Below are 19,292 nucleotides of genomic sequence, written 5' to 3'. Positions count from 1 at the left end.
CGCTTGTCGTTCCGCAAATGCAAAGAAAAGAAATACCTTTTATTTAACCATAGTAATGGAACATGTTTATTTTTAAAGCTTAACAAAATACAAATGTGGGAAACTTACATATTTGACTTGTACACATACCGAGGAACATGCAAGTTTTTTAAAAGTCGCTGAATCTAGTACAGCATAACTTATGTTTAAAATTATGTTATAGCAAAACGTAAAAAATATATATTTATATCATATATTTATATTGTTACATACGGTCGAATTTGTGGACGAGGTACGTAATTTAATTGATGTATAAATAATTATTAATTAAACTGCCAGCCACCTGAATGGGTTTTGGCTCTTAGATACAGAGGAGCTGCTGCGCTTATGCGGAAGATCAACACTGAACAACAAACTTCGACATCTACGGCTAGAGTAAGCCTTTATGTTCAAAGTTTAACATCGGCGTGCGATTATTTACGTTTTGAATGGGAAAACTGTGAATGTTAAAGCGTCAGTTGTATTCAACAGCTGGCTAGAAATGGCTAGCCAGGACGAGTGTGTACATTTATAAAGACGACTAGCTTGTCGGCTAGCTACAACAATGCTAAAGCAGTCAGAAAGCTGTTCTGCGTGTTCTTTGACATGTCAGCTGTAGGCGGTACACTGGGGTCGATAGCAACTTTCGTGTGAAACTGAATCAGTGGTAGAGATACGCTAACTTTCGCTGTTGTAGCAGGCTAGCTAGTAGCATTCATAAGCAATTCAGTTGTCCACTTCTGTCGAAGTTTGGCAGGGTTGTAAGCTAATAAATAACAGCAAAAGGGTTGTAAGCTAACACAGAGGCTAAACCACTGGTTTTTTATACAAATAATAACTGCATTCTTCAACTCAACAGGCAGGCTTCAGAACTTGTTTACTCGTGTAACTGCTATACCATTATGGAGGAAGAAGAGAGCCCTGTTGATGGCGAGATGAGGACCCCCTTTGCTGCAGAGACCTATGCTGCTGAAGCCATGGCTGCAGACATGGACCCCTGGATTGTTTTTGACTCTAGAAGAACTCCCAGATCCGAGTTTGATGGCTGGTTGGAGAGTAACAGGCCCTCCCAAGTGTCCAGATTTGGAGACGAGGAGGGTGGCGTCAGCCCTGTGGGGTGGATTGCTGTGGTGGGCCCAAACCACTGCCCCAGTGGTGCGGATGTCACAGGACTCCAGGAGAGTTGGGAGAAACTTTTGGCGAGTTCCCGGCCCGTCACCTTCCAGACAGTGAGGGAGCTTGCCCTGAACCATAGAGTACTCTCAGGCAAGTGGCTTATGCACTTGGACACTGGTTTCAAGTTGGACCACGCTTGGGAATGTGTGGCAAGAGCAGCCCTAGATGGCAAGATCTCACTCGTTAAAGTCAGCCCATTTGACCGCAAGGCAGAGGGCAAGCAGGTCATTTGTGCCTATAACCAGAACTTCACTGATGAGAATGAGGTAATGAGGCTGGATTCGGTCATTCGTGCCACAGGGGTCAAATGCCCTCTCTCGTACAAGCCAGATGTGTATACATACCTGGGAATCTATCGGAACAACCGCTGGAATGTTTGCCCCACCATATACGAGAGCAAGTTCGACCTGGAGTGTGTGCCCAGGCGTTCCCACATCATCAACAAAGTTACCAATCTTGAGGTAACATAAGCCACTCAGACCAAGAGAGGAGTTTTGCTGTAACAGTATGTGAAGAGGTGCGTGATGATCCCAGGAGATGGGTTGGACAGTACAGTCCTCTGACTGCAACTATTTAGAACATCATTGGTTGAACTCCGATCACAAGTTCATCCTTTTTTTTTTTTTCTTTTTTTTTTTGAAAAAACAATCCAAAACACTAAATTTGTCTCTTCTTTTTGTGTTGTAAAATTTTCTGAATGACCTGAAACACTTTCAGATTTTTTTATTTTGTATTGAAAATATTGTATACAAGAATAGTAGTACTAACAAGATTCTAACAGGCTCGAGTGCCGGGAAGAAGACTAACATCCTTGATTTGTATGCACATTTTCAGAAGATCCACTGAAGTACTCCTTGTTGCCATTTTACATTTGTCTCTTGCGTTCGGCTTTTTTTCCCCCCTTTGTACTGTATAACAGTTACAGAGTTGCACAGTAAAATACTCTTTTGAAAATCGTCTTTATATGTTGTGGTATTTATTGCCAAAACAGTGTTTTGTATGTTGACAAAGTCTCATTCCAAAAAAAAAAAGCACAATTATACTACGATCCACTTTCATAATACACGTAAAAACATAATTACATTTCAGTAAAGCACCTTACTGCAGAGTATAGCAAGTCTGAAACAGCTGAGTTAAAATGCAACCATTACTGATAAAATAAGTGTAGAAAAACTGATTACAGAGCAGTGGAAACTTTTACCACAAAAAGCACAATCTCTAGTATAAGCACATATATATATATATATAGTAATGTTGCTTGTTTGATAAATGTACACCTTCATTTTGTTTCCAAGACATTCAGATAGTTTGTGTTAACCTTCAGAAAACAATGGTGCAATCCAAAGAGATTTTTTTTTTTTTTAAAACGGACATAATCTGTGTAGACTTACCTCTAGATCTGATTGCATATATATGAACCCTTTTGTATAAAGACAAAAAAAGAGACAAAAGCTGCACATTTTTGTGGCCACAGCTACCAAAATTGTTCAAATGACAGTACAAAAACATGCTTAACATGTTCCAAAAATAATCACCACACCGGATACCTTTATCAAAGTACCCATGCTGTCTGTCTTCGTAAAACATTCGCTGGAGAATCTGTCTCCACCATCAATATGTTGACAGTGACCTAAACGTTTAGTCACAGATGCTGGACATGGGTTTCACAGGGCATGAAATCTGATCACCTACATTATGGGTTTTGTAATTTATCAGACAAACTATATGACTGGGCAAGGCGTCAGACTGAATACCATAAAGTCATTGCTGGTATTTTAAGAAGTGTGTCCACAGTGAGCAGTGCTGCTACATTCGGTCTCCTCTGCCTACTTCCTTTTTTGCCTTACAATAATAAAGAAGTTTTAGTCCTGATGGCCACAGGGGAAGATACAATTGGTCTTTGGAAAAATGAAAGAAACTTTAAGTCGGGTGTCCTGACACAAACCCAGCTTGGCTTCCACTGTTAAAAATGGAAATAAGACGGTCCTCATCAGCAGACATCAACTCATCGAAGTCTTCGAGCATTTGGTTGTTATTGGGTCTGCTGTCTGTCATGATTTCGTTCTGGAGCAGATGCACAATGCTGTTGGGGTAATTCATCCAAGTGCTTCCTGGGTTGCTGGCAGGGTCAGAAGTGTTCTGAGATGCTGCACTAGTCTGGGCAGCAGTAGAAGAGCCCGAAGGGCCAGTCGGCTGACATGAAGGATGATTTACGATTTGGGGGTTCAGAAGATCCTCCAAGTCATCCATGTTGAGGCTGTCCAGGTTGACTGGGACCTGGCCTTCAGTGAAGCTAGGGAAATCTGGGATATCGTCATCAACAAGTGGTGGCTCTCCCCGGAACTGAGTGCTCTGGAGGGCGAAGGAGTTGCTTGTCTGTGAAGAGGCCAAGTTTACTTGAGAAGCTGAGGGCTCCTGCTGGGTGATAGTCGAGGAAATGTTGGGGAAGAATTCATGAAGATCTGACAGGTTGACCGTTGAGTAGTCCTGATTGGAAGTGGAAGTGATGGTAGAGGTGGCCGGTGATGGGTTCATTGAAAAGCTAGACACTGGGTTTGCTTTTGGTTGGGAGCCCAGGGCTGTCATCTTCCACTGGTTGGTAGGAGTTGCTGACATGTTGGAGGCTTCTACCTTTGTCTGCTCAGAAAATAGCTGGCCTGGTTGGAAGGGGTATTGGGGATGTGATTTTGCCCCAGTGGGCACCACAGCTGCTGCAAACACAAGCAAGTGATTTGAGAACTCACTGCAGAAAATCCTTATCACATATTTCACATACACAAAGTTCACCGCTAATGACTCAACTGCTTTAAGACAGGAAGACGAGGAGATTGAAACTAACACCAATCTAAATTACTGTTTTATTATTTAGAGTATTACTTATTATAAGCGGACATTAACTATCATCAAATTACATTTGCCAGAAATGACAATTTTTGAATGAATCCATTTGTTAGTTGGTGTAAAAGATATCAGGAAGTAAAGTAAAATGTCTTCAAATGAGTTCAAATAAGGAAGGAACATCTGCAACAGACTCACCAGCTTGTGGGTTCAGTAATTGAGGCTTGGCTGTCAGCTTTCTCCTTGATGGGTTTAGGTGCTGTCTATCTTGTGGAGTGGTCACTGAAATGTCAGAAGACGTCTTTATAATACCGTGCTTAACAACAGTGTAACCATTATCCAATTATACTATGCTCAGCTGACAGAAAAAAAAATCTTATGAACCTACCACTAGATAGCAAAGGCCCTAGCTTCAGGTTCTGGAACATATCTCCTGTCCGCTTTCTCTTCTCACTCAGCCTGTATTCATCTGCCAGGGTGGAAATGATAAGGAAGTTAAATTTGAGAAAAGTTGCACATATTCAGCACATTTTCTGCATATAATATATTTTACCTGGATCTGATGGCAGGTACTGGAAGTCCATTGGCTCACTGACTTCTCGGTCAGAGGGCCGCCGGAGCTGCATCTTGACTCTCACTGGCTCAGTGAGGTTAGTGTCACGGTAGGGCGGAGTGCGAAACACAATGGCCACCTGCCTGTGGACATCAGCTTGGGAGAAAGTGCCCTTCCCCTCCCAAGAGTCTTGGAAGAAACGCACCTCGATGTCCTCTGCAGGGAAACAGAAAATGTCAAATGTAACAACATACTGCAGCTGGTGAAGAACTCAAAAAGAATAATCAGATAATCGGGCACTAACTCGCCGGCTTCGGTGCAAAAGCAGCTCTGATGTTTTTGATTAACAGAGAAAAGACCCCGGGGGTGTTACATCACATTTGCTGCTACGCAACACTCAAGTCTAACAACAACTTAGAAGGCTCGCAGCCAGCTTCAGTTGTTAAACTTCAACCAAAAGGGTTTAATGTTCAAAGCAGATATGTGACAGCGCCGCTCGTTGTGAAAGTAGCTGTGTGACAGGCTCCCAGAGACAGCAGGACCAAGAGATGAGCTAGTACAAAATTCAGCCTTCTCACAATCTTTTTTCGCAATGATGCAATTTGTATCCAGTTTAAGATGTATCAAATGATGCTCAGGGGAGCACCCACATCCAAATTACAAAGCATATATGTGTGCCATGATCAAACAGCAGCAGATAAGTGAGGGAAGAAAAAAAAGGCTTTTATAATGAGCATAAAGTGATCACTTTAAAAGAAACTGTTGTACAGAAATTAAAAGAACTGGAAAAGAATGAGAAGAAGAAGAAAGCTTTAACTCAGCACAAAAACAGATTAGGTGACTGCTTTGCATTGTGTTACACACAGCAGCTTCCATGAGATGCAATGAAATCCCACACGTGGAACAAAGGCACAGTCTGAACCCAGAGGTTTCTGAAGTGCATACGTGATGCTTCAGTCAACTTTTTTTTTTAAATTTCCATCATCACCTACAGCAGTTTCCTAGCAGCTAACATTAGCACTCCCTTGGAGTCATCTTTGTGTCCACCTAAATCAAGTCCTTGTCACTACTTTTCTCTCATTGCTGCTGAGACCTGCTGCCTGTTGCGGCTGAAAACAACCTCAGTGAGTTCAAAGTTTGCAGACAGGAAAAACCAACACACAATAAAATAATTCCTCTGATCATTTTTGGAGACTGTATTCTAGTGGGGAGGTAGAGCATACAGCCCGATCCGGCGGGGCGGTGTGGGAAGCCAGATCGAGCGCCCCCTTCCGGCTCTCCTCTCTGCTCTCTCCTATCTTGTCTCTTTTGTCTTACTTCTCTCTATCACCTTTTCAATCCCTTTGAAGAAGAATCCAAGGTCCACTACTGATAATGTGTCCCAAATCTTAATATGATCATTTAGATCAGATCTCTAATCCCCCCAAAAATGTCAGATTAGCTTGGGTAAAAGACCGAAAGTTTCTGGGCTGCCTTTCCTCATAACAGCCATCCCTCAAGATTCTCGCCATTTAACGCAATGCATTATCGGGGACTACAACATCTAGTCCTTTTACTGAATTAGCAAGTTACACCTTTCCCATTTAAGACAGTCGTTTGATGAATTATTAAAGTGTAACTGTAGTGTATTATAGTGCAATATCATGATTAATGTGGCTTTAAAGTCTATTAATGGGAAGCAGTGACTAGCAAATAGAATGATCTGGGATATAGCACTGCATGCTATATTACAATATTAAATCAATAAATAAATAACATAACAACAGCTGGTAGAGTTGCTGGTGTTACTTTCATTATGAGAAAAGTGCTTCATCAATTGACTTTCAAGACCGAGCCGTTATTTATCTTTCCTTGTCTACAGTTGGCCCAGACAAATTTCAGTTTTCCATATCTGTCTGACATTAGCCAACATTAATTAGCAGTCAGTGTGCAGTCATTCAAGAATATTCTCATTGACTGTACAATGGGCAGTGTTGTTGACTGCGCTGTCTAACATCTATAAGCTTAATGTTCACTACATGTTTACTTAGAATATCTAAGTCACAGCATGCCAAAGAAGACGTAGGAGTAAAACACATGGTCAAAGAGACTAGTAAATCTTTTTATTACAGGTGACCTGTATTATAATGTTCAAACAATTTCTGTGTTTATTGCTTGAGGCTTCGAGTATAGACATATCAGTATTGGCATATTTGACCTACGTATGTTCATTAAGTGGCAGCTTTGTTGGCTCTGGCATCAGCTAGCAGCCTATTCTGTATCTGAACAACAACAAAAATGATATCACTGTGTAAACTCACTGCTCTGGACAAACACAATCGTGTTATTCTTTAGTTGTTTCTCTGAAGTGGAATCTGTCAGATAATTTGGCAACAGGAAAGGCAGTGGTAGAAGTAAAACTTCCAGATAAAAAAAGCCTTTTTAAAAACCATTTTAGGGGAATGAGAGTAAAGCTGATTTAGTTAATCTGGAAAGAACAGATTTTTTCAGTGTGACCAGTCGAGAAGTTTTGTTAAGAAATACAGAACATTTTATTTGAATAACAGATCCTGAGGTTGACTCTAAGAAGACACAGTCTTGCTCTACTTAAGGTTGGCTAACCATGTATGTCCAGTAAAAAAGTGGACTTGCTGTAACTTAAAGGGGAAATGAGCACTGAAAGCCTCAGTATGTCTCTCTAACACGTGTTTGTAAGTTGCATTATGATATAGGACGGGTCAGTTTAGTGTGTAATGCCAGGTAGTCTGCATTTTCTTTTTAACTTTTTTAATATATCCATTACATGCATAATTAGCACATCTGCTGTTTTGAAGAAGGAAACTAAGCCATGACAGCTGCTGTAAAAAATGGAAACCCAGTCACCTCATATAGTATATTTTATTAAGTGAGTCACTCTTCTATTTTGAGACCACTTGCTTCTAACTTCTTCTCTTCTCACACAATCTTCTGTGGGTGTAAAGGACTTACACCGTTTCCGCTCTACGTGTATTGCAAGTTTTACATCTGCTTACTCAGTCCTGAGTTCTATTTATGGATTATTCAGTCTGAAAGTGTAGGTTTAGTTGTGCTGTGTGCCGCTGTGCTCTTTCGGTATCTGTACTGTATCACTGTACCTTTTTGCACTTTGTCACACAGCAGAAAGATTTCATCCCCTCCTTTGCAGCTTCCAGAGTTGCGGTTGACTCTGCAGATCTTTAGCTCTGCTGTGTTTGGAGCCCCTGCAAGACAGAACAAAAGCCTTTATGTGCCCATGAACACGATAGTAGTGCAACACTTAAATATCACACAAATGCTAAACGCACAGTGAGGCCCGCTCTGGCTGGCACTTCGATACTTGGGTGGCTAACGTCTCCGTTTTATTTGGCTTACTTTGTCTACTTTTTTTGTTTGTTTGTTTTTTGAAACACAGACAATTGACATTTTTCGAAAGTGAAATTAAACTTTTTCAGCTGTTTGGAGAAACACAGATGTATGTGTTTGATCCACAAGTGAGTATGTGGTGATGTCTATTTCTTGTAAATACCTTCAAACTGAGAGGAAACATTAATTTGCAAAGAGGAACAGAGAATCACTGAGGGCATGGAAGGCTGCAGGACATTTGGAAGTTTTATAGTCGTGATTATATGTGTGAACGTGCTGGTACAGAGAGTACTCGTCTCTCTACAATGGTACAGTACTTACTATAAGCACCTCTTACCTTATATTAACATATAAGAAATATGTATATCAGCTGATTTGGTGCATATGCATTTCTGTTCACGTGTGCTGTGTTCAACTCACTGTTGTCATAGATGGGCTGTGATACCACAGGCTCCAGAGGATAGAGCTCCCCTGTAGAGAGAGTGATGGAGGCCTGGAAGCAAAGCCGGACTGAATTTAGGTCAAACTCTTCCTCCCACACCTTAGCCTCAGGAACTGCATCCAAGAAAGAGAAGGAAAAGGGCGTGGTACGCAACACACAATAAAACACTCAAGCAAACCACTGCATCCTGTCGTACTACTTTTCAGCACACAGCCACCACCCGCTATCGTCTCAGTAACAAACATGAAGTAGAATTTGCTTAGTGTTGTTGATAAGAGTTGACCATACAGAAGTTAACGCATAGCTGTTGCATGAGAAGAAGTCAGTAATCCAAATTAAGCACATGATTACAATTATCCTCCAAAATGATGTTATCATATCCTTTAAGGACAAAGGTAGTTAACATAAACTTATGGCAATTACTAAAATCTGTGGTGGAGACTCATCTCTAACTATGGCCACTTACTGTTAAAGGGGTTATTGTTTGTCTGCAGTCTACAAGTGATGGCCTCATTTACATCCTTCTTCTTCACACATTGTATACCCAGGTTCTGAAAACTGAAAGGACAAAAAACAAAACAACTTTTTAGACATCTAGCAACACAGTTCATGCAATCATCTTTTGACCCAGTTTACTTTTTCGGTTAACGAACTAGTAGGCATTGCACTGCTACTTCCTGAAGTATTTGCTGTTCTTGACTTCTACCCCATATCTACCCTTATTCTGGCTGCACTATAATGACTGTGTTTGAACTGCTTGTGTCCAGTACCTGCATTATACCTGCATTATAACCTAACCTAATTATTATTATTTCTTTTTTTATTATTATTATTGTTGTTGTTAGTCACAGTCAAATATAGTTTAACAATTAAAAAAAGTTGTTCCTAGCATACAGATTTTTTTATGTACTTTTCTGGGTTATTTAACATGATGTTTTATTAATTTAGACTCCAGGGAGACTATAATTAGAAATAACAGTGTAACGGTTTCCCTTTTATAACTCGTGTGGTGATCTAGAGCAATGATCAGGATATAAACTGTTCAGTGTGAAAAACAATTGCCTAACATAAGCACGTGCAATTGCTCATGTTGAATCACAGTGCACACATCTGTCTGCAGTACAAGCTGATTTGTTTGACTTTTGTCACTGTTTCAATGAAGACAGAAAAAAACTGTCATGTCTTGCCAGGTATATGGGTTCAGTAGGTTTCAACATATCTTATCAGTCAGTATTTCCACTTCAGAACCAAATTGGGAATGATTTGGGGTTTTTTTCCAACTTGTGGAAATTTTGTTCTGGTTGTAATACAGAGGAAATGTTAACTCTCTTGTGCTAAAAAAAAAGTATTCTGTTAAATTTTTGCTCATATAGACACCAAGCAAGGTGACAGTACACACGTCATTTTCCAGAACCGATCAAGGGCTAATCTAGGTCAGTCACTGCAAAACTCCACTTTGCATTAGCCTGAAACTGTAGTTTTCCTTGAGACACCGTAGCGCTCTGTATTGCTTTTTTTCCTTTAGGTTTCTCTGAAGTGTCTAATTTTATCTTTACATACAAACTAGTCCTACCTGTGTATCCGTCTCTCCTGCAGGTCAGCCTCATAGTAGCCGTGTTTGCAGTCTTTTCCAACCAGCTCATGAGGATGAGGCTTGTAGGGTGAGTTCTTTGTCACCAATGAGATGCGAACACGCAGGGGGCCGCTGTAGTTGTGCACCTGTCCATAAAAAAACAGAGTTTTACTGATAGAAGGTTCAGCCATAAGGGCACTTGCATTGTCTGCAGCTAAAACAAACTCACTGCATGCAACTTGCAGAGAAGAATTACAGGTTCTGATACACAAACGTTCGTCTGATGACTTACTGGTGGTGCTGTTCACTTTAGGGTCTATGACTAAGTTGTTTGCAATGCTTCACCCCTTTAATTCAAGTTAACGAACTGGACATCTCAACTATGTTTATAGTACTGATGCCTTCTAGGACATTTTTAATATAAGTTATCTGCACTAACTGCCTGTCAGACAGGTCCATTCTTCAGTTTGGGTTTATGACTTTGTACTAACAGATGTACCTTGCAAACCAAGCTTGTTAGCGTTAGCTGATAACATCACTCCATTCTTTCATAGTCCAGAATTAATTTTGCCGATATTGTAGGGAAAATGTTTTCTTCTGGAAATTACGTTTTCAATTGAAATGATCAACACAAATATATATATGATATTATATAATATATAATATAATATTGGATTTCTTTCTTGCATCATCCATCATGCATACACAGTCTGTGTTCCTAACATTCAACAGGAAAAACAGATGTTTCAGCTGCAGAAAGCATTTTTTCAGCACTGACCTTCTCCACCATAAATGTACAGTTAACGCACATGAGTCACTGTGGAAACAGTTGCTATGGTTGCATGCACCCGTTTTACCTAAATCTTCACCAATGTGTATATTATCTGTAATGTAAATGATATTTAATGAATCGTCGCTAAAACGCATCAGTAAGTTGTGCCAACTCACCTTGATTGCTGGGTGCGTCTTAGTGGTGTCATTGCTTTTTTCTCCGGGAATGCTGCCAGCAGACCGTCCCTCACACTTGTACCTAAATCTCATCCCCCTTTGCTTTGGCTGCTCGATAATCTCTATGTAGGGAGCTGTTGAGGAAAGCAAAGGCATTGTGTCATTGTGAAATACTGCTTTACTTGTGTCAGTGTGTCAACACAGACAGCCTCATCGATCGTCACTACACCCGAGGGTAGAAATGTTTACTCATGAAATCACTGCAGAGAACATCAGTAATTCTTTTTAAAAAGGAAAGTGTGCTTACCCTGGTTGAGCGGGGTAAGGCTCCATCCATATCCAGCTGTGGTGAACAGAAACAAGAAAGGAATTTAACCAACTTATTGAGGAAAAACTGCAGGTTTTCCATCTACGACTTCCACGAGGAAGCACGCAGTGGTGGTGGAGATGACAAAAATAACAGAAAACAGATTTGTTGCATATTTGAGGTTTAGTCAGAGTTTGTCATTTGTGGTGAGGTCAGGGTGGAATTCTACAGGAGAGTGCAGCGTCCAACGGGGTCGAAGGATGCCGAGATACAAGGGCCTCCCAGCTAAATATAATCTCTGGTTGTCATAAACCACTTGCCTGCAAAGCTACCGAGAAGGAGACGAAGTGCAGAAAAAAGCAAACAATGACAGGCAGGGCTTTTAATATTGGTGTCAGGTTACCAGCTTTGTTGCTGGAAGCCTTTAGTGCAGGGTGCACTCCAGTTTCAGGCAGTAAGTAAGGTGTAACACTGGGTGAGTCGATCAAAGCTCCACCCATCAGCAGGCAGGAAAGGTTCAGTTCAAAAGCTTGAGTAGAGTCCTTTCCATGCTGTAACATGTTCGCTTTCTAGCCTTAGCTCAAAGACATTATTCTTGCTTTTTCTGATCATACCTAAAATGCCAGAATAATACTGAATGAAGAGGCTGTGCAAAGCCCCAAAGTGAAGACTAAAAATAACAAACAAACAAACAAACAAACAAAAGTTGTTGTTTGTTAAAATAAAAGGATGACATGAGTCTGTAATGATTGCATTTTGACCACTTATGTGAAAGACAGTCTTTTCTACTTACTGAGTCTGGATGATGTGAAAGTGAAAGCACATACCCACAATGACCGAAAGATCATTAATGACTGAATTAAGAGCATCACAGCTGAGGCCTTCGATACTGTTGCTAGAATCACTTTCATTTTTACTGACCGAACAAAGGGACATACTTTTATGATGCTCAGTCAGATGTTGGCTGTTTGTCGTGCCAATATCGACAACCAAGACAGAGATAAGTGACACTTATCAACAAACATAATCTATTTTAAGGTTTATAACATTTGCATAAAGTGTGGCTGCACTCTAAACATAGGAAGTCAACAGAACTCCATTATAAAATCTCGTTTGTTTATGGTTTAGCCTAAAGGCAAAGGTATATATGGAATAAAATAGAAACGGGGGCGGCTGTGAAATCTTCACAGTATCTGCATACATGTGTTCTCCTGAACACAGAGCTTATTACCACAATTTCCTATCGGAACCGTTTTTGTCAATTAAAGCCGGAGTGGGCGGTTGCTAAACGCGTCGACCAATTAAATACGACTTTTTTTTTTATTGAAAAGAATGTTATACGGTGTTTTTAACCAGGCCGAATTTAAAATACACTATTCACTGTTACTGACAAGCTTTTGAGAGCGTGATTCACAAAGAATATTTCCACTTACAAACAGAAAAACATTAAATGGCGAGAGTTCTGAACGAAGTTTCAGTGGCTAGAAGGAAATCTCTCAAGTGGACAAACCCCACAGGCCTCTTGGCAGCGCGAGACTTGTTTGGTTCGCTCCGCTCGTGCCAGTTGAGTTGTCCACAAGCTGAGAAATTCATTCAGTTAAACATCAAGTTTCTCTCGGCTATTTCACATGTATGCGATAAACCAAAGTTAAGTCAAACTTCTGTCTGTACGTTAGCTTACTATCCGGGAACAGACTCCTCCTGTTGGCGCAAAACCCAATGATAGCGGGGCTTTCCCTTGTGCGCAAAACAACTCCCTGTACAGTTTCGCCTCCCGTGTCTGAGATGAGTAAATAAAAGCAGCTCCACTTACGGTCCATGGCTGTGTCCAAGTCCAGCTCACGCTCCTCGATATCCCCCGCTGTTTCTCAATAATTTGTATCTTATTTTAAGCCAAAAAAGAGCAGGAAACACGGCACTACAGACTCCACGAAGTTCTTGACAGAGCCGCTCTGTCGCCTCCTTCGCTCCACCTACGTCTGTGTACGAGAGTGTACAGTTAGTAAAGCCGCAGACATAGTTACGTTCATGCTCACGGGTTTTCCGGTAAGGAACATCTATTTGGGAAGCGATGTGCTGCAACTTTGTTGTGCAACACGCCTCTCGCCAAGTTGCAGCAACTGCACAGTACGTGCTTTATTCTCTTCATTGTTTGATTTTTTTTTTTATTTGATTTGATTTTTATTGATTAGCATTCAAATATCTCAGTGAAAAACAGAACAAAGATCTACCACAAAGCAAGAAAGCATGAGACAAGGCTAATCAAAAGGTATTGGCTGAAGCATTTGCTTATTACGCCAACCCCAAAAGATCTTTTTGCATGCAGCTCCTGTACACAGGGCTCGAAGCAAATAATAAAACAAAGCAAAAACAAAACAAACAAACAAACAAGAAAAAAAAACTTTCCACCTGAGATAAGTAACTACATCAAAGCAAAAGAATCAAGAGGGTTTTTTTTGGTTTTTTTGCTCTTTTCATTCTTGATTTATATATTTTTCTAATACTCTATTTTTAAACATATTTTTAAACAAGGAAAATGAACTACACCTTTTTAAATCACTGTCATAACTATTCCACAGGTTAACTCCTCTAACAGAAACACATCTCTGCTTTATTTTTGTCCTCATCTTGTTTTTTTCTTTTAAAGAAATCTGTTCCCCTTAAGTCATTGTGATGTCTTTTTCTCACACAGTAGGCATTGTTTTTGTGCCACGTTTATTACAAATGCAGAATCTGAAATTGGATAACCTTTCGCTGATAACGCCTTTTATTGACTACTTAGGCAGCTACTAGCTTTACCCCCAAATGTTAAATTAATTAATCGAATTTATAGTGAACTAAAAAAAATCAAAACATGGCAGATTTTTTTGGGTAATTTTCAAGATAACGGAAATAGGTGTGAACAGAACAATAACTTGGTTTATTTTTTATTTTTTAAAGCCAGCCACTACCTTTACCAAGTCTCCAAAATTAACGATAGTTTATTTTCATGGTTTTCACGCTTTTTCACATTAGTATAGCAGAACTGTGGTGTAATAGGAGTAGTGTATACCAATTGTGCGTTACTTATTTTAAGACTTTCGTCTAGTTGCAAGGGACAAGCAATTGCTCATAAAATACTGCATACTTTTATTTTGAAAAGGGAAAATTGCGTCGTGTCCGGCGCTGTGGCTAGCTTGATCTAGTTGCAGACCTCTGCCTTCTCTCTGCAGTGCAACTTGCCTCCACCCACTCAAAACAGTGCGGAAATACCCAGTGACGCACTTGAAAGAAACTGAAAAATAAGTGAGTGGGAGAGGCAATAACATAACTCTTGGCTTTAGTCATAACCTGGAAGAGTCTTAAGATTAAGATCCAACTCACTTTTTTCCTGTCTGTCGGCTCTTCTCTCTGTAAACAGACACAACATACAGATCTTAAATTTACCAGTTTCAGTGTTTTTCAGGCCAGTCCTTCACACACGGTCTTACTTTACACGTTTCTGGTCTGCTGGTTGCACTAGAAATCAGTACCTACTTAATACAGTGTGATAATAGTGACAGGGCTTCAAACGCCTTTTTTTTAAACAACGATTATTTCACCATGTTGTTTTAGTCCAGTTGAAGACAAAGTAACGTGAATAAAGGACTGATTTTGCTCTAAGAGACATATCCTGGCCAGAAGGGGGCGCTGGAGGTGAATAAATCAGGGCCTTTAAGACACCTGTCCTTTGATAGAATATGGTGAAAACGAAAACTTATTTTCTTAGTGTAAACGATGTTTCATTATAAATAGAGTATATCTAATGGTAATCTTTGCATCGTTATTATTATGATTATTGCTGTAAGAAGCACTGGATTAGCTGATGCATTCAACGCAATCGAAAATCGCAGGTAAAAAGCAAGAGTGAATATGCTATTGACCATCTTTTTTTTGGCTACCCTTATTTTCTAATACAAATACATTTTTGTACCCTCATATCGTGATCTTTATGGTTGAGCCAGGCTTTATATAGCAATGGCTGAATATGAGGATTGAATTAGAAAATGAGGAGGAAAAAAAGTATGTGAAACTTATGAACAGGATTGCTATGTTTTTAAAAAAATGTCCACTGTTCTCCTTTCTGTTCTAGAAACTAAAATATCCGAGGTGTAGTTGAATGAGGCGTAATGGCCCTAAATGGGAGGCCGCGAAAGGGAGGCGGTTTCTGTGCGGTGAGGCGGTGTCTGCCCTGCCTGCTTCAGACTGCGGCGGGCAGAGCTGTTCGTTACAGAAATGGCGGAGGGGGAGTTGGACGTCGACTCGCTGATTTCCAGGCTTTTAGAGGGTGAGTTCACAACCAAGTTTTATTTGTGTATTCTTGTTTTGCCCCGTGTTAGCCCCTAATACTTATTTAGGTTTTATTTTTGACAATAAAGGCCCGCTTTTACGTGTTAGCGTTGCCCGGTTCTGGAGTGAGCAGGACTGGTCCTCACTGTCGTTAACAACAGGCACACCTTTTTAGTCAGCAACAGTCTTTCTTTCACGGATCTTTTTAGATTAATTTGTAATTCATTTGGATGCAACTATGTTCGAGCTTTTTTGTAAACTGCATTTTGAGGGTTTTGGTGATTAAGTGGTAAGAAAGTTCTTGCTAGTGGGCTGTTTGTGCTTCGATGGAAGATAATGTCAGACCTATCTTACTATCCATCTTAGACTAACTAGCTAATAGTATAGTAATTAAGTGCTGTCTTACTCACGTCACAGCATTTGTGTTATCACTTTGGAATGCACCAAATGAAATACTTGACAAGTTGCTTCTACTGTCTTTGAACCTATTATAGTCTCTGCTCCTTTACAAAAGCTCTGTTCAAAATACACGGTGGAGGGCGATAGCTTCAGGGGCAAATGCTCAGCAAAAGTTGACATTTCCTTAAAAATAAAGTTTAGATTGATGATTGAGTGTAGCCGAAAGTGTCCCAACAGTTACCCGATCCACGAGGAAGTAAAATCTTGCTTCTGATTTCTAAAAAATTGGGTTTGTCTTTAATTCTAAGAAAAATTCTAAATTTTTTAAATGGGATTTGGCTTAAGGGTTTCTGAGCTGAAGACTGCAGCTCTGTTGTTTTCTGGCGCATATTGCTAAGTGGCGATGTTTACACAAGCCACAGGCTTCAGTAGTATTCCCATTAAAACATACTTGTAGGAGTTCAAAACCTAAACCAAACTTTTAGCTCTACTACTCCGTGTGTTTTCATATTCCATGAACCGGTGCATATAGTTTGTTCAGCTGGCCTTTTGATCATAAAGAACACACATTTTGTCAACAGTACTACATTGAATAGGAATCTTTTCAATACTAGCTGTGGCTCAACTTTATCCAGAGAGACACTTGTTAATTCTGTATTCTGTCGTAGCTCATATGCATGTGGACTTTTCTGCTGAGCTGTTGTGTAAAAGTGTTTTTGCCTCTACTCCATTGTTATGTGTTGGCTAGCAGCAGGGGATGATTTCTTAGTAGTGTTAAACGAGGGATTCTGACAGACAGACGAGTTGATGTCGATGAGAATTTCTTGAAAATAGATTATAAACAGGGAGATTATATCTCTCTGAGTCAGTGGTGAACAAGCATTCATGCCAGATCATCTCATGCACAGCAACTTCTGCTAATGATTGAACCCAGTGTAGATGTACAGTGCATGTCAGTATAACTTAATCATCTGGACTGACGGGAGCAGTGACATAATGGTGCTTTTCTCTTTGTGCGTGATATGTAGAGTAACACAGTACTGTGCCTACAAGAACTGACTATAGTATACTCGCTTCGTGTTTAGCAGTTAACCTCATTGCAGGAATTTGGAGGGATCTGGTCCTAAAAGCTTCCAGATGTGAGCCCTCAATGTATCCAACTATCAATCTCCTTTCATTCACTTTTCATCAACAACCATTTGAAAATGTCTGGCCTTTTTGTTGGGATGACCATAGTATCAGAGGGGCATCATAACTGAAGGCTTTTCGTTCTGACTCATAACCAAAACTGGATGTATACAAAAACAGTTTTCGGGTGATGGGTCACAAATACTCGGTGATTAGTAATAGATGGACTGGGTACATTTGAAATGTCTCCTAGTATCGCTGCAATGTCCAGATTTTGTTGAGCATACTTATTTCAGTTTGGATGGTGTGATAATGTTTTTGTAATGAGATTATCCGACATTGTTTCTGTGGGCTTTTTTTTTCTTTCCAAACAAAAGGTTTTGAATCTTATTAAAACAGGGCTGCATATAAATCCAATGTTCCTGCATTTAAATTACTTGTTTACTCCAAAATGGTGTTTCCCAGAAATGACTTTACTTCTGTAGGTTACTTTTGTCCAAGAATAATTTGGGACTCCTTTTAGCCTTTTTTTTTTTTTTTTTTTTTTTCAAATTTCAAAGCCAGTGTTTATTTTCTTATTCATGGCCAATCCAGTTGCTATAATTCTGAGACTGCAGTTGCTGCTAAGCAGTTTCTGCACCAGCAGGCAGATGTGATCTTTGCAGCAACCCTCAATGTCACTGAGCTGCTTCCCCAGAGAGTCTTTCGTCCTGCGATTGGACAGACTCAACACCACCACTGTGGACTGCATCTAGCAACAGTAGCCTACGTCTGTTCTGGAAGTCCTCTGTGAGCTTCTCTAGAATCTGTGGCAGGTGGAGAACACTGCAGAGCAGGACAAGGAATACTGTCGCTTTCTGTTGATCTGGATAGTCGAATTGTCTGCTGTATGATGTCCTAACTGGGTAGACAGCTGAATATGAATAATGGTCACAAACATTGTGTATTCCTATTATTTAGATATGTAGACATAATCATATGCATCAACCTGCTCTCACTGTAAATCCAGTTTAGTTGTGTGGGGAAAAACTGTAAAAGGTATTGGATTTTCTGTTATGGATTGTAAAGAAAACCTTTACACATCAAGTGAATTTTACGTAATTGGCTTTCATAAAAATGACCAAACACTTGGTTAAGTAATGGTTAAGCACCATCAAAGAAGAAGGAAATGTGTATTCAGATTCATGCGAGCATTCACTTTTCTGTCCTTGGTATCAATCATATTTTGTGCTTTACTACAAGTAAATGTTCAAGTGTTTGTTAACAGGCCACACGTAATTATAGCACAGTGGCAAGTATAAAAATATCATTTATGCTAATGTTAAAGTGGGACTTTAAAATCTGTTTCTTCCAAAAACAAGTGTGGTATTTAGAATTTGTTTTTAGTGTGGAAAGTTCTCACCAGCTAGTATTTTCCATTTAGGAAAAAAAATGTCCCAAAAAACACAATAGTTTGATTCAAACACTAAGACAGATTTAGGCCTAGACTGGGCAGAAATACAAGCCTGAGCACTCAGAATGTCCCTTATGGATCAGTTTGTCTTCAAAGGGTCACATTTTATTTTAAAAAGTGACCTTTCAAAAGCACAAACTCACACAACCCTTGATAATCATCATCTTTAGTTTACTTACCCAGGTTATATCTACAGGCCGCTTTCCTTTCAAAATTTAGCAAGTTACCCGTCTGTGGGTCTTTTTTTTTGTTTTGTTTCCTCCCGATATTCGCACGAAGAAGCTTAGAATCACCTCCACGCCAGGGAGCCGTTTCTTCTTTTTCTTTCCTGTGTGAATAAAATTAGATCTTTTTCTCAGTATAGGAAGGGATTTCCTTAAGCACTTTAAAAGTGTGATGGTTCACTTTTTCTGTGAGGGCTGGTGGCAGGCAGAGAGCCACATACTCATGCACACAGACGCACATATGGAGAGTTCGCTGATCTCCTATTAAATGTCAACAGCCACAGCTGTCCCTGGTAGAAATTAACCTACCCTCTGGGTGACACAAACATACAGGGGAGAGGGGAAAATGGCAATAAGGTGGAATTTGTTGCTGTTCTAACTCTTGAAAAATCTTCTAATTTTCCTTTTCATAATATTACATATTGCTTTTTCATTTCTTGGACATGTGTGGAATCCAACTTTCTTTCATTCAAGAGAGATGTTATATTATTTTTCCACATGCAGTGGCAATAAAATGCTTGTATTTTTTTTATACAAATATCTCAGTACCCTGTATTTGTTTTCC

The 19,292-nt window shown here is 39.9% G+C and overlaps 3 protein-coding genes across 7 annotated transcripts in view; 2 read left to right on the top strand and 1 right to left on the bottom strand.

Moving 5' to 3' along the window:
- The first annotated feature begins 56 nt into the window (after nucleotides 1-56).
- cunh11orf68 (chromosome unknown C11orf68 homolog) lies at nucleotides 57-2,255 on the top strand. 3 transcript variants are annotated; one of them, XM_040040747.1, is made up of 3 exons: nucleotides 57-271; nucleotides 345-414; nucleotides 878-2,255. In XM_040040747.1, exon 3 carries the CDS (start codon nucleotides 921-923, stop codon nucleotides 1,662-1,664), a length of 744 nt encoding a protein of 247 aa, XP_039896681.1. In that variant the 5' UTR covers nucleotides 57-271; nucleotides 345-414; nucleotides 878-920; the 3' UTR covers nucleotides 1,665-2,255. The 3 variants fall into 3 exon arrangements, with proteins under 3 accessions (XP_039896681.1, XP_039896683.1, XP_039896682.1); XM_040040749.1 differs by lacking the exon at nucleotides 345-414; XM_040040748.1 differs by lacking the exon at nucleotides 57-271 and having other exon boundaries at nucleotides 287-414.
- A 254-nt stretch (nucleotides 2,256-2,509) lies between these two features.
- rela (v-rel avian reticuloendotheliosis viral oncogene homolog A) lies at nucleotides 2,510-13,197 on the bottom strand. Of its 2 annotated transcripts, none has more exons than XM_040040742.1 (11): nucleotides 13,029-13,197; nucleotides 11,216-11,251; nucleotides 10,909-11,042; nucleotides 9,961-10,106; nucleotides 8,854-8,945; nucleotides 8,366-8,500; nucleotides 7,699-7,803; nucleotides 4,586-4,801; nucleotides 4,421-4,501; nucleotides 4,231-4,314; nucleotides 2,510-3,905 (listed from the first exon to the last, which is right to left on the bottom strand). In XM_040040742.1, the coding sequence occupies exons 1-11, from the start codon at nucleotides 13,033-13,035 to the stop codon at nucleotides 3,115-3,117; spliced, it is 1,827 nt and encodes a 608-aa protein (XP_039896676.1). In that variant the 5' UTR covers nucleotides 13,036-13,197; the 3' UTR covers nucleotides 2,510-3,114. The 2 variants fall into 2 exon arrangements, with proteins under 2 accessions (XP_039896676.1, XP_039896677.1); XM_040040743.1 differs by having other exon boundaries at nucleotides 2,510-3,902.
- Nucleotides 7,670-19,292, top strand: part of LOC120739078 (serine/threonine-protein phosphatase PP1-beta catalytic subunit) — a 31,546-nt gene continuing 19,923 nt past the window's right edge. Inside the window, exons 1-2 of one of the 2 annotated variants that reach the window (XM_040040746.1) lie at nucleotides 7,670-7,675; nucleotides 15,453-15,521. In XM_040040746.1, coding sequence (XP_039896680.1) covers nucleotides 15,470-15,521 — 52 coding nt within the window. In that variant the 5' untranslated portion in view covers nucleotides 7,670-7,675; nucleotides 15,453-15,469. Of the gene's footprint in view, nucleotides 7,676-15,394; nucleotides 15,522-19,292 lie in introns of those variants that run through there. The other variant, XM_040040745.1, reaches the window with a different exon arrangement.

The sequence above is a fragment of the Simochromis diagramma genome, unplaced genomic scaffold (assembly GCF_900408965.1).
Source record: "Simochromis diagramma unplaced genomic scaffold, fSimDia1.1 OVJJ01000317.1, whole genome shotgun sequence".
NCBI classification, from domain to species: Eukaryota; Metazoa; Chordata; class Actinopteri; order Cichliformes; family Cichlidae; genus Simochromis; species Simochromis diagramma.
Note: the sequence above shows the minus strand (reverse complement) of the source record. Positions and strands in the feature narration are given on the sequence as shown.